Source organism: Chenopodium quinoa, unplaced genomic scaffold (genome assembly GCF_001683475.1).
Source record: "Chenopodium quinoa cultivar QQ74 unplaced genomic scaffold, ASM168347v1, whole genome shotgun sequence".
Lineage (NCBI taxonomy): Eukaryota > Viridiplantae > Streptophyta > Magnoliopsida > Caryophyllales > Amaranthaceae > Chenopodium > Chenopodium quinoa.
Genome location: NW_018743292.1, coordinates 9,097,728 through 9,112,341, shown reverse-complemented (window position 1 = coordinate 9,112,341; position 14,614 = coordinate 9,097,728). Strand labels below are relative to the sequence as shown.

General features: G+C 37.9%; 1 protein-coding gene and 1 long non-coding RNA gene across 2 annotated transcripts; one reads left to right on the top strand and one right to left on the bottom strand.

Moving 5' to 3' along the window:
- Positions 1-7,004: 7,004 nt before the first annotated feature.
- LOC110735911 (PKS-NRPS hybrid synthetase CHGG_01239-like) lies at positions 7,005-9,525 on the bottom strand. Its single transcript, XM_021916087.1, has 4 exons — positions 8,373-9,525; positions 7,693-8,313; positions 7,437-7,618; positions 7,005-7,208 (listed from the first exon to the last, which is right to left on the bottom strand). Exons 1-4 carry the CDS (start codon positions 9,523-9,525, stop codon positions 7,005-7,007), a joined length of 2,160 nt encoding a protein of 719 aa, XP_021771779.1.
- A 1,913-nt stretch (positions 9,526-11,438) lies between these two features.
- Positions 11,439-14,216, top strand: LOC110736898. Its single transcript, XR_002514293.1, has 2 exons — positions 11,439-11,997; positions 13,103-14,216. It is a non-coding gene; the product is annotated as an uncharacterized LOC110736898 (long non-coding RNA).
- The last annotated feature ends 398 nt before the right edge of the window (positions 14,217-14,614 follow it).

The window sequence follows — 14,614 nt, the reverse complement described above, 5'->3', positions numbered from 1 at the left end:
TCATTGAAACTCTTCAAATATTCTTGAGTTGCCAATCAAAGAAATCGAAACGAAAAAAAAGAGGGGAAGAGGAAAGAGAAACAGGGAAGAGGAGAGGAAGGAGAAAGAGGGGAAGAGGAAAGAGGAGTGGCGCTGAGGCAAGGGGAACGCCGGAAAGGAAGGAGAAAGAGGGGAAGAGGAAAGAAGAGAGGAGAGAGAAAAAGAAGGGAGGCGGGGAGGGAGAAAGAAAATAAGGTTTTTTAGGGTTTTAAAGGGTTTTTTTTATTATTTAATTATTTTCCGACCGATTTTAATTCTGTTGGAAAATTAATGTTTTGACGGAATATTCCGTCGGAAACTTCCGACGGATTTTATTTCCGTCAGAATATACATTTTTCGACGAATAATTCCGTCGGAATGCCCATATATTCCGACAAATCTGCCGGAATTTATAGCATTTCCGACGGAATTTTGTGTCCGTCGGAAGATGTCCGTCGGAATCTGGCCTTTTCTTGTAGTGCAACGTAATGATCAGCTATAACCAGGCATGCGGCACGAATAGTTCGACTGTATGTATACGAGTTGAGCTATGAATAGTTTGGGTGGCTAACAATATCAAGCAAAGCCTCGTGCCTATAAAAACATCCGGCATTATCACGCATGGGGGAGGCGGTTCTTATGCCATTGTACTCAATGGGGTCAGCCGACACTACCCTTTGCGAGAGGATGCACGAAGCTCGCTCCCTAAAGCACAGCAGCTCGACTTGGCTGCTATGCATGAATGCCGAGTATAATTTGAGAGGTCATTTGTAAGCTCAAGAGTTAGGCGACCCTCATTGCCCTTCCACCATTGAGGTACTACCACAATTCAGGCCATGCGGCAATTGATGGCTGAATTATGGTAAGTGCCGAGCAAGAACAAGAAACCATTTGGGCACCTTAATCAATCATAATACAAAGATAAAGCTATCTTTATAATGGTTTTATGATGTATGATGACATATAGAATATATAATAATTTCTAATCAAAAGAATTATTATATATAATAATAACAATAATGATTATTATTATATATAAAAAGCATGCAGCTAGCAACGAGATGCATGCATGTATGTAGGGTTTCATTATTATGATTGTAAAAAAAAAAAAAAAAGGAGGCATCTCAATAAAGAGTCGTCTGTATAATTCGAGAGCAAATTCATTTCTCGAGCTCTGCTACCCTGCGTCTCATGGCTTCTTGTCACCATTTGAAGAGCTCATTCTGAATCAAGCAGAGGGCATCTCAATGTCGTCCAGCATACTGATGAAAATCCTCCATTGAAAGGTATCGTTCTATTAACTCGGTATAAGCATTATGTGATTAATAATCATGATTCCATAATTATTGTTGTAGATTGAATAATTGAATCTCAATAGTTAGACGGTCTAAAAATGACCGTTCAACCTATTTGATTTCTTGAATCATTTAATGTTGGATTAAGTCTCCTTTCAAAGGCAGCATACTGACCAAAAAAGGTCTAAAAGTATGTTGAATTGGCTTTTACATCTAATAAATGATAAATATGTTTCTCGAAGGGAGAAGCACCGCCTGTGCAATGTGCAAGCGGCAAAATCTAAACCAACCATCTACTCCAACATGAGTAGATATAAGCTAAGTCTAAACAACTTAGCGGCTATGTGTTGTTCCTTTTAGAACAACCAAATGAGGCCTATGGCCGGATGATCAAAATGAGACCTATGGCCGGATGATCTTTATGAGGCTTATGGCCGGATGATCGTTTAAAATAAAATACGTCTGCTCCAACATGAGAAGGCGTCCGACGACATCCATTTGGGTGAATTCGTCGTAGAGAGCATCTCCCATTTGGGTGGCACATTGCTCTATAAACTTAAAAACAACGGCCCAACCGACTGTCAAAATAGGCAAGCTCGCAGCCGTTTGAATTGATCAAATTAGACTAAGATAACAAAACTGCCGACTGTTTTAATACAAGCGGTATCCAGTTACTATCTTGGTCAGATACCGCATGATATTGCTCAGAGGCAATACAGTCGGCTAAATTTGAGGATATAAGCTAAGTCCAAAAACTTAGCAGCTAAGGCGTTGTTCCTTTAAGTAGAACAACCTAATGAGGCGGATGGCCGGATGATATTTAAAACCGTCTGCTCCAACATGAGCAGACATAAACTAAGTCCAAAAGCTTAGCAGCTATGTGTTTTAGAACAACCTAATGAGGCCAATGCCCGGATGCTAAGGCCAATGGCCGAATGCTGAGGCCACTAGCCGGATGGTATTTAAACTCGCCTGCTCCAACATGAGCAGACATAAGCTAAATCCAAAATCTTAGCAGCTATGTGTTGTTCCTTTTAGAACAACCTAATGAGGCCTATGGCCGGATGATCAAAATGAGGCCTATGGCTGGATGATTTTTTAAATACAATATGTCTGCTCCAACATGAGAAGGCGTCCGAAGACATCCATTTGGGTGAATTCAGAGAGCATCTCCCATTTGGGTGGCATATTGCTCTATAAGCTAAAAACAAACGGCCCAACCAACTGTCAAAAAAGACAAGCTCGCAGTCGTTTGAATTGATCAAATGAGACAAAGATAACAAAGACTATCGACTGTTCTAAAAACAAGCGTTAATCTATAATATCTGAGTCAGATACCGACTACTGTTGCGCAGGGGCAACACAATCGGCTAAATTTGAGGATACAAGCTAAGTCTAAGACTTAGCAGCTAAATTGTAAAAATAAGTTAAGTCCAAAACCTTAGCAGCTAAGCGTTGTTCCTATAAATAACAACCTAAAGAGGCCAATGGCCGAATAATATTGAACGCTTACCCACCTGCTCGATGGCCCACAGTCCGTCTGATTTGGGGCTATCACCATAGTGGGGCTAAAAGTAATAAGGGTCGACATCTGTCTAGTTTAGCGGCAATCATTATTATGATTGATTAACTTAGAAAATGTCATACCATTCAAGGTATCAAAATTTTCCAAGTTAATCAAATCCCTCTTTTATTGAACTAGACAAATGCCGACCAAAGAGGCTTAAAGGGTCTTACATTCGAAAGGAACAATCGCTCTTAAAAGAGAGATTATTCCTTCAGAGGGGCTAATGTTTAGGGTAAAAATACCCTTGACATATGGACCAATGCCACTGCGACATGTGTCCCTAAGCTCAGCGCTCAATGAGCCAATTAGAGCATGACACATGTCATTCAAAGGGGAAAAACGGGCTTTAAGCTCATAACCCTAGCTGGAAACCGTAAAACAGTGGGTAGCCCATCTACTTAGGTTAAAAAACCTAAAAGGGCACCTGTCCCAAAGTACTATAAATGCTGATCATTTACATCAGCTGCGGGGAAGAATTCAATCCACACAAATTACGAGAGTATATACTCAGATATTGAGGTTGTCTGAGGCAGCCGTATGATCACTCCTCTCCTAAGAGGAGCCTGATCTTATTTACATTCCGCACTTTATACATCCGAACACGTTCTAACTTGATCGTCGAAGGTGGAGCTCCCACCCACCGAAGTCTCCGTTGTTTTGCAGGTACAGGCGCCGGAGTCCAGTCTTGGTGTTGAAACAGTAATATATACATGTATACTACATCTCTCTTTCAATTCCCATATTTTTTTTTCAAATTTTTGAATTAATTTTAAACTTAATATACTGTTTTCAAAATATAATTTAAAGTTAAGGTAATTTTTTCATTTTGTATTTGAATAAAACTCGGGGCACTGCCCGAGCCCCACACTATTTATTGTTTAAGGGTGTTGTTAAACGTCGTTCGCAAATTACAAGGTAACGCTCGCATTTTTTACTTGAATTTCCTAATTTGCCCCTCGTATATAAATACTCGGGAATCTCACTTCCAAGACTCACAAGTCATTTCACAACCCACACACTCTCTCTCTTAAAAAAAAAGTCAGAAATTGTAAAATAAAAAAAAAGTCAGAAATTAAAAAAAAAAAATCAGAATTTTTTTTTCAAAAAAAACCCAAACTTTGAAAATCAAACAAAGAAAAACGAACACCAATCAAAGGTTGAATCCGGGTATGGCGGACCGGCGACGCATTAGGCTGACATACGGTGGTCGTGGGGCGGCGTTAGTGGCGGTGAGCAGGTTGGTTGTTGTTGTATTGTTTCTGATTTTGAAAAAAAAAAAAGTTTCGTCACTTCCGCCTGAAGTTTCCGGAAGTTTCCCCAGACTTCCGGATTTTACAGGCGGAAGTCTGGGTTTTCTTAAAATTTTTTTTTTGGTCGATATTTTTTTTTCCAATGATTAGTATTTTTTTTTATTATTTTTGAGTAATATAATTTTATTGTTATTGTTATGTATATGTTTTTTATTAATTTCGGAATTTTTTTTTCCACGTGATTATTGATATGTAATTTTTTTTGAGTAATATAATTTTAATTGTTTTTATTGTTATTGTTATGTGTAATTGTTATGTATTATGGTTTTTATTAATTTCGGAATTTTTTTCCTCGTGATTATTGATATGGTTTTTTTTTTTTACTAATATAGTTATATTGTTCTTGTTGTTATTGTTATGTATTGTTGTTATGTAATTTTTTCGTGATTAAAATTTGATAAAAAAATGGATTGAAATTATTGTTGTTGTTGTTATTACCATTGTTGTTATTATTGTTGTTGTTGTGTTGTAATGTTGTCGATTTTGTGGTTTATTATTGTTTTGATTTGGTTTATTATTATTGTTGTCAAATTATTATTAGTTATTATTGATCCTTGGTAATGTTGTTATTATTGTTTATTTGATTTGGTTTATTATAGTTTTGAAATGATATTTTTGAATTTGAATATTAGTGATTCAAGTTTGATATCACAGTTGTGTGTGTAAGGATTAATGAAATCTGATTTTGTACTTATTTAATGCAGATTGAGGGTTCGGGCGCTCGACATGCAAGATCAAGACGTTTGAATGCATCAGTTAGGAGGGAGTTAGGTGGTGCAGGACCTTCGGAGGCACCGTTTCATCATGAGCAGCAGTACGGGTCTGCTGGTACTTGGTCGGGGGAGCATCAGTCAGATAGGAGCGCTCCCATGTACTCGTCGGGTAGAGTGCCTTCATCTGACGATGAGGACGACGAGCGAGCTAGTCATGCTAGTCGAGATTCAGAGTACGACCCTCAGGATTATCGTACCGTGTATAGGGCTCAGCATGGGGGATTTGTTGGCAGTAGTGAGCCAGGCCAATCTTCTACCAGCTCATCAGAGACGTGGGTAGTACAGGAGCCGATTCCAGGTGGGCCTGAGGATGGTACTGTTATTCCTAGTTTTGGGGGTCACGTGGCTGTATATTTATGGGGTGGGCAGGAGCGAAATGTTCTGCGGTGTTTGAGCAGGACACAGTTTTGTACTGAATTAGGTAACTAGCGCGCTCGTCTTCCGCAGGAGCACCTGGAATTGATTGATAGCAGTGGTCTATCTCACTTACCCGGGATCATGTTTCGGCGATTTGACTAGCCCCTGATTTCTGCTTTTGTTGAGAGATGGCAGCCAGACACAAACACGTTTCACATGCCATTTGGGGAGATCACGATCATGCTGCATGATGTGTATCATATTCTAGGGCTTCGTGTCGATGGTTCCATGGTTTCCACTACCCCTAGCACGGACGTTTTACGGGACGCGTGCTCGATTACCATGGATATGACTGCGGAAGAGCTGAATGAGAAGTGCGGTACTAAAACCGTGTGGCAGGGTAGTGGGGTGCTCACTGAGATGATAATGGAGCCGACCTTGGAGGCGCAGAGGCCCTTCAGTGTCCATTAAAGGGCGTACTTGTGGTTAGTACTTGGCGGATGTCTGTTTTTGGACAAGAGTGGCAACCGTACTCATCCTTCCTTCCTGAACGAGCTTTTTGTTGAGGATGTTCAGATTAGTGAGTACTCCTAGGGTTCTGCTGTGCTAGCATATATGTATCGGCAGTTGGGTACAGTATCTCGAAAAGATGCTGATTTTATCGCTGGTTGTCTTACGCTTCTGCAGGTGTGGATCTACGAGTACTTTCCCTGTTTTCGGCCTCAGCAGGGGACCTTGACCAAAGAGCTTACGTATTTTTCCTCGTGCGTCTGCTTGGGATGTCGGATCAGGGTGCCCCAACAAGAGCATGGAGCGCCTCCTCGCTTTTCGTGCTAGGTTGGATCATCTAACTGACAATGAGGTGAACTAGCTACCGTACAGAGTTGATCCAGCACGGCGCGTGCCTGCTACTCTATTCATTGGCTGCATCCAGTACCGTTGCATCATTGAGCCATATATGCCTAATCGAGTGGTTCGACAACTTGGATACGTCCAGGGCATTCCACAAGCCATCATCAGGCCTGAAAAGGCGAAGAGACCGACGAACTTGAAGATGTATCGAGTAGACTTTCCGCCAGAGATGACATTTGTGATGTGGACTCGGTTTGTCCCTGGTGCGTCTTTTAGTGTGGTGTTAGGTCCCCTCAGCAGGCTTGGTGGTGGTGCTCCTACGGTCGGTCCTAGTTACATGCAGTGGCTGTACCGATTTTCTCATCCTCGTGTTTCTCCAGTTGCGTCATCACATGGGAGTCGCGCATTGCTAGAGAGAACTAACACGGATTACGTAAGTACTTGTGTTTTTTGGTACTATAATTATCACTACAAATACATCTAATTTGTTTAATATGTTGTTTTTTTTATTGCAGTGGATGGGTCGGTCCATGAAGGTTATCAACAGGACACTGGAGGAGTATCCGAGCTTGTCGCGTGATACGAGAGCAATGGCTGAGGCACTACGAGCTGATTGGAGGGCGATGATGAGGTTGTGACTTCCCTGTTTATTAGTTTTTTTTTTTTTAGTTGGACGCATTTCGTTTATTTACTCTACATTCGGCATGTATTTTAAGAATTGGACTATTTTTTTGTGTGGTTTTAGTTGAAACTTTGTTTAATTCAGAATTTTTATTTACACTTTACATATCTACAACTGTTCACAATAAATGAATGTACATAAATGCATTCATTATTTAATTAACGCATCCCACATGTTCCTTCTAGCTGCATAACGCTGATCCCAACTGTCAACACTTTGCTCGTGGTTCTCGGTCCACCAACCTGCAATCGGGGGAAGAGGTGAATCTGGTGCAAGGTCAATACAGATAAAATGTGAGCCCCCAACTATAGCGATCACAAACTCTCGTTCAGGTGCAGTGACCCCCCTTCGTGCCTGCAACAGCAAAATTGTGAGGCATGGGTAGTAGAAGGTTGGTACGGTGCCAACACCAAGAATAATAACCATTGCGTTGAACCAATTAGCAATAGGAAATAAATCTTGAATTGCAGCCATCCAATGACGGGAATCAATTGCCCCACCGTCCCATCTTTTTCGCTTCACATTGATCCCAAGTCTTCCAAGGCCTTAAATCCTCTCGTACAGGGCTGGATATCCAAGGACCTCGTTTGCTATTGTTTCTTGAGCGTCATACCATCGTCCTTGATCACCGAAGAAGAACTCGGCCATACAACGAAAGCCGCAGTTACCATCGCCGATGACATCCTTCCATCCTGTAATGTAAGGCAACATCGGTTCTGGAAGCATGTGTCGATAACGGCTTTGGCTAATGTCACATGGATCTTCTGCACAAATTTAGGGTTCAGTTATTAGTACAGTAAATAATGAAATACGTGAAAATCACAATAGTCAATCTTACCTGTTTGGCGTGCACCACGTGCAGTGTTCTGGCGGTTCACATGTTCAAAATAACAAGGATCATGTCTTGTATCATTGTTTCTTCGTCGACCACAAACCTGGTGGTTTACAGCAGGATCTCCGAGGTCAGAATGATCCGGATGCAGTTCTTCTTCAATGATGCAAGATACGTTTCGAAGAACAGCAGGATCACTACCGATTACCTCATCCATTAGAGAACGAAAATGTGCGGCATCCTCGACCGAGTCATTACCGAACACCGGTCCATCATCACCATTACCAATAACCAAGGTCTTCCAAAACGGGTGAATTTGCCTGATATACAAGCCTATCCCTGCAGCTAGAGAGTCATGTATCTGGCAAGCACAGGGCAAACCGTGGGTCACACGCATTGCACATCCACATCGCTCATACACCTGATAGCTCAACTCCCTCATCCTTTTCGTCTCGTCATCGAGAACCTTCAAACAATGCTGAGACACCTTGCTGTTAATACGTGACGGTGGCAATTGTCGGTACTTCTGACCTATCTTCAACCTAGAAGCCTCCAAACCGTTACGAATTGCGATGATCTGATTACCAATGTGGCAATGAACTCGGGCCCATACGGTATCCAAAGAACCTGCCCATTACAAAAAAACCGTTATGATTTACATGAACTACAACATCCAAACAACAAACCTGTCGAGGATTCAAACCACATCTTCACGGCCGAATGTTGGCTCTCAACTCTGCAAGTGCTGGTGTTGCCTAGATGAAGAACTTGGTTTGTCCAAAATGTCACAAATTTCGTTTTATGACAAATCCATGTTCTCTCAACATATTTTATCACCGCTGGATAACTTGCCCACCGATCTTTCATTGTATCTACAGTCGCATCATAATCCTCCTCGGTTGCAGCATCCATGATACGTTTCCATTTCCCATTTTTGAATTGCGCACCGATCTTCTTGTTTTTGAACATAGCAGTGACCCGAGCCTCCACATCTTTTTTAATGTGCCATCGACAAAGTAAGTGCGAGGTCCCTGGAAACACTTCCCTCAAGGCCGCACATAGCCCAAGCTCACGGTCTGACAAGAAAACCGTTGGTTCCTTATTATACCCAATCAAGTCTCTCAATCTCTGCAAAACCCATCGATAGCTTGCCGTGCACTCGTTGCGCATGAACACGTAAGCAACGAGGAAATTCTGATTTGTCGGTGTCACACCAACTATCTCAAAGAACGGCATCTCGTATCGATTGGTCTTGTAAGTGGAATCCATACCAATCACATATGGGTACGTCCGAAAGATTTCTACCGTGACTGGGTGCGCCATAAAGGTGTGCTTTAAAACGCCATCATCATCAGACATGACCCAGTAAAGATACTGACTCTGTCTCGCCAAATGTAGAAACTGCAGAAGAACTCCTTTCCCGTCAGACATCTCCGATCTCAGGTCATTCCGGCAGTTGTAGATGTGTCTGATGTTTGGATGATCATCAGGAAACGGCTCGACAATAGTCGCCATGATGTTACGCGGTGCAACCTTAGACTTCGTTATGTCACGCACAACCTGCTTCGCATCCGGGCTCAACCCACTAATTTTACGATGCCCCTCTGGATACGCAATCATTGGATGGTTGTGGGTCCCAGTTTCATCATTTTTCGCCTGGATAATCCAACTATCGGTGATGAACTCGTAGTATATCTTGATGTAGAAAGGACAACCATTGGCTTTGGTTTTTGTGTCCTTTCGAATTGCGTTCTCAAGATCTCTCGGCTTACTCCTGTTTTGTTGAAAGACGATTTCACCAGAATAAATCCCAGATTTATGGCAACAGCATCCGCCCATTTAACTACATCCTCAAACGTTCGAAAACCGTGTCTGTCAAAAAATTTGCACTGTAATTCACAACGTCACTGCCTCCTTCAACCTCCAAATCCTATAAACATACATGACAAACACAAAAACACGCCAAGCTTAGTATTTTAAGAATAATATTAATAATAACAATAATAATACTAATAATATAATAATAATATTAATAATAAGAATAATAATAATAGTAATAGTAATAACAATAACAATAATAATAATAATAATAATAATAATAATAATAATAATAACAATAACAATATAATAATAATAATAATAATAATGATAATGATAATGATAATAATAATAATAATAATAATAATAATAATAATAATAACAATAACAATAACAATAACAATAACAATAACAATAATAACAATAACAATAATAACAATAATAACAATAACAATAATAATAATAGTAATAATAAGAGTAATAATAAGAGTAATAATAACAATAATAATAATAATAATAATAATAATAACGTACAATAAGCAAAAAAAAAAAAAAGGACATCCGCCCAATTTTTCCGGAATAATGAAGGAGGATCCGCCTGAAATTTCCTGATCCTCCACAGGAGATCCGAAAATTTCAGGCGGATCCTCCTTAATATTTCCGGAAAAATTGGGCGGATTCCACTTCACAAAAAAAAAAAATATTTCAGCGACATACAAATTCTTCTGACGAAGCCTCCAACGTACGATCGTCGCCTTCGTTCATCGTCCAAGACCAGTCGCTACATCGTGCTTATTTTTTTCCGGTAAACAGTTTAAGATTTTTGGTGGTGAGCTCGGGATTTTTGGGGGTGCGTGATTTTTTAAATCCAAGTGGTGGGCTCGGGATTCTTTTATGCCAAGTGACAATGTGGTGGAGCCATATATAGGCCAAATTCACATAAGGGCAAAAAGGTCATTTCCTCCTAAAATGGGAGCGTCACCCTGTACATTGGGAACGACGAATAACAGTTCACTTATTTAAAAGAAAACAAGTGTGCATAGTCAACAAACTTACCTGTGTCAATGGATACCAACTTCATATTTATCATCACCGTTTTTTTTTTTTTTTTTTTTTTTTTTTTTGTTTTTTGTAATTTTTTTTTTTTTTTTTATAAAACCAAGTTTTACTTCAATGTCAAAAAATTAAGCCAGAGAGAAAAAAATAATTTTAAATAAGGGTAGAATATATAATTATTAAAAAGAAAGAGAAATTACTCCGTATCATATACAAAGTTTAAGTTACACACAAATTAAAATTTACTTAGTTCATATAAGCTGAAGACGGAACTATTCAATTGAGCTAGATTACCAATAAAATGATGCATTAATTACTTTTCAAATTATAATACGGAGTAACTAGCACAAATTGTATTTCAAGATAACCAAACTAGCACAAATTAAATTTTTTTATTATTATTATTATTATTATTTTTTTTTTTTTTTTACAGTGATATGCATAAAAATTATAGAGAAAACCCAATAAAAGTTACGATTATTTATTAACAACTCCACGTGAACTTGTTCTAAAGAAAATCAAACATATATTTATATTTATGAATTTTCATAATCAAACGAACATAAAAGATTAAGATCACATCTATCGATCTTGAATCATATATAATAGTATTACATACGTAACATAATAAAAGGAAATAAATTGTTACAATATCACCTAACGTACATAATCCAATTAATTATAAATCGAGGACAACTCTTTAATCCTAAGTCTTAAATACCATCCTTGACGCGTTACTGCTGTACTCAACTCGAAAAAAACAACCAGTAGGTGACGGTTGAAAATAGTAGACACTACTTGAATAATAATAATAATAGAAGAGTTTAAGGAGAGAAATTGAGTGAATGAAAATTAAATTGTGGAGAAAAGTAATGAAAGTGAGGGGGTTTATATAAGCCTATAAGGGCTTTTAGTCGGTGTAATTTCCTTGGATTTTAAGGATTGAATTAGTTTTTGGTATTTCTTGTAGCTCAAGTTCTATTCTTTCCTAAATTTTGGCATTATTGTTTCTGTTATGAAATATTTGTGGTTATCCATTATCCTCCCTGTATCATTCCGAAATATTCTAGATCTAGGGTTTATTGTTATCTAAGCAAACCCTACTTATATTGTATGTATATATATCCACATTCTATGGAATAATAAACTGATCTATTCTTTCTCAATCTCTCATATTTTCTCCTTATTTTATAACACGTTATCAGCACCATTGCTCTTGGATCTGAAACAATATTATTGATTCATATGATCAAGAGCATTACTGCTTCTCAAGGCTACCCAAACTCCAAAACAACTCTCCTCTCCTTCGACACCCTAACTCACTTTCACTCATAGACTAACAATCCCGCAGTCCGTGACGGCGTGACGCGTAATCAGGTCGTGGCCTCCGTGCTCCGTTCTCTGTGCTCAACCGATTAGTTTTTGGGTTTATCTGAGGTCAGAGTTCGACAATATTAAGTTTTGATTTTAAGCAATTTCTAGCATTACCTGTTCTCTGCTGTTTAATTTGTTTGTTTTAAATTTATGATGTTGCCCTTTTGATTTTAACACCCACTTAATGTTGTTAGTTGCTCTTTAATTGTTGTTGTTTCATGTGTGAAATCGTTATTTTAATTGTTCAACTAGAGTAAAATGTTGTTCTTGGCATACTGTGTTAGTTTTAGTCCGGAAATTCGAGCTAAGAAACAAGTGGTTGATTGATTATAGTTTATCTGAGGTGGAATATGTAAAGAATTGATAACGAAGTTTTAATCATTAATTTTTTTTGTTATAATATGGTACTCATCCAAGAATTTATTATATCCAAGAAGTTTTAATCATTAATGCTCTGTATTTTGCTTCGTCTTCTGCTTTTGTCTTTCTTCGCTTATCCTATGTCGCTGGTTTTGCGTTAATCGCCTTACATAATTTGTGATTGGGATCAGGATCCTGTTTAATCCATTCAATTGGTTTGATGATTTTGGGGTTTTTGATCGTTTTCTTTGTTGATTGTTACTGCTTCTTTTGGATTGATCGGTCTAATATTTGCGGGATATTAGTAATGAGAAAATATTATATGTTTTATTGGGAGTTTTTATACATTATCGAGAATAATACGGTTAACAGAATTTTTTTATAGAAATTTTTGAGAAGTGGATGTATCTTTACAGTGTATTAATTAATAAGCAAGCTTGTCATTGAAATGCTTTGAATCAATCATTGCGTGCAAAGACCTTATTGATACATTACTTTTATAATCCGATTACATACGTATTTCCACAACTTACTTGTCCCAAGATAACGTTTTTGTTTTTTTGTTTTTTTTTTTTTTTTTTTTGTTTAAGGTTTGTGTTTATTATGGTAAATTAAGGTTCATGTTTTGTTATGATAATTGATTAGTAGACTTAATTATGGTCTCATGAACAGTAACCTTCTCAAAGTTCAATACGCAAATCTTGTTATAATTACTTACTTGAAATTAGTTATCTTAATTGAAACTTGGAGTATATATATTTATTATACCATCTTAGTTCCTAATTTATAATATTGTTTTATATATCAGTGAATCATGTCAAACCTTGCAAAACTCGAATTTGTTGCTCTTGATATTACTGGAAACAACTATTTGTCTTGGGTGTTAGATGCTGAAATACACTTAGATGCAAAGGGACTTGGTGATACTATTAAAGAAAACAATACTGCAACAAGCCAAGATAAGGCTAAAGCTATGATATTCCTTCGCCATCACCTTCATGAAGGCCTTAAGACTGAATATTTGACTATTAAAGACCCACACGTCCTTTGGAGTAATCTAAAGGACAAGTATGACCACCAGAAAACTGTGATATTACCAAAGGCTCGTTATGACTGGTTACATTTAAGATTACAAGACTTTAAGTCTGTGTGTGAATACAACTCAGCCATGTTTAGAATTACATCACAATTGAAATTATGTGGAGAGAAAATCACGGATGCAGAAATGTTAGAAAAAACATACTCTACTTTTCATGCAAACAATGTTGTCCTGCAGACGAGAGTTTTACAAAATATTCTGAATTGATATCTTGTCTCCTTGTGGCCGAGAAAAATAATGAACTATTAATGAAAAATCATGAATCACGCCCAACTGGCTCTACTCCATTCCCTGAAGCGAATGCGACATCCCATAGTGGGAAAGAGAAAAAGGCTAGAGATCACGCCAGCAGTCGTGGTCGAGGTCGTGGACGAGGTCGTGGTCGCGGCCGCGGACGTGGACATGATCGTGGTCGAGGTGGTCATTTTAGAAACTCATACTCTCACCAGAAGTGGGACAATAAAGAAGGAAATAAGAATAAGAAGGATAAATATGAAAACATATGCTACCGTTGTGGAGGAAAAGGCCATTGGTCTCGTGTGTGTCGCACACCAAAACATCTAGTAGACCTTTACCAACAATCAATCAAACAGAAAGGAAAGAAAGTAGAAACAAATTTGGTGTACGAGGATGGCAAAGGTGATTTTGATTACGGTGATAAAACTCACCTGGAAGCAGCTGATTTCTTTCCTAATTCTAAAGAAAATAATTGAATAAATTATGATCCATTGGCGAATAAAAACTATTAATTAGCTTGCATTTATTTTAGAATTTTATCGTAGTACTGTGATTTTATGCTTTATGGGACATTTGTTTTTGGATATTTCATTATTATTATTATCAGTCATTTATTAATTTAAGTTATTTGGTTTAGTGAATCTTATTTTAGTTCCTTTAATTCTATTAGAATATTAATTTGAGAATTTTTAGTATAAAGGTTCATATAATTGGGCAAGAGGAACGAATATGAGTCTTATAAGAATTATTTTACTTTGCTATACATACATTGATAAAAGAATTTGTGACTTAAAAGGTGCAAGAGATTTAAAGGTAGTTGGATTAATTTAATGCCCCCACATGCAAGGATTAGGGGGAGATAGTATTTATATCATTATTTTATGTAATCCTTGCACATAAATAATAAAATATGTTGATGGTCAGTTTGGTACATACATTAACTTAAATATTAATGTTTTATTTAATAAAAGTGGTCACATGTTA

What these genes read in the sequence shown, in the direction of transcription:
- LOC110735911 (XM_021916087.1), bottom strand. Translation starts at nt 9,525, where the DNA reads ATGGGCGGATGCTGTTGCCATAAATCTGGGATTTATTCTGGTGAAATC. An exon ending in ACGTGGTGCACGCCAAACAG is followed by an intron (nt 7,619 to 7,692) that starts GTAAGATTGACT and finishes AAATTTGTGCAG; the next exon opens with AAGATCCATGTGACATTAGC. An exon ending in AAGAAACAATAGCAAACGAG is followed by an intron (nt 7,209 to 7,436) that starts GTCCTTGGATAT and finishes TTGCTGTTGCAG; the next exon opens with GCACGAAGGGGGGTCACTGC.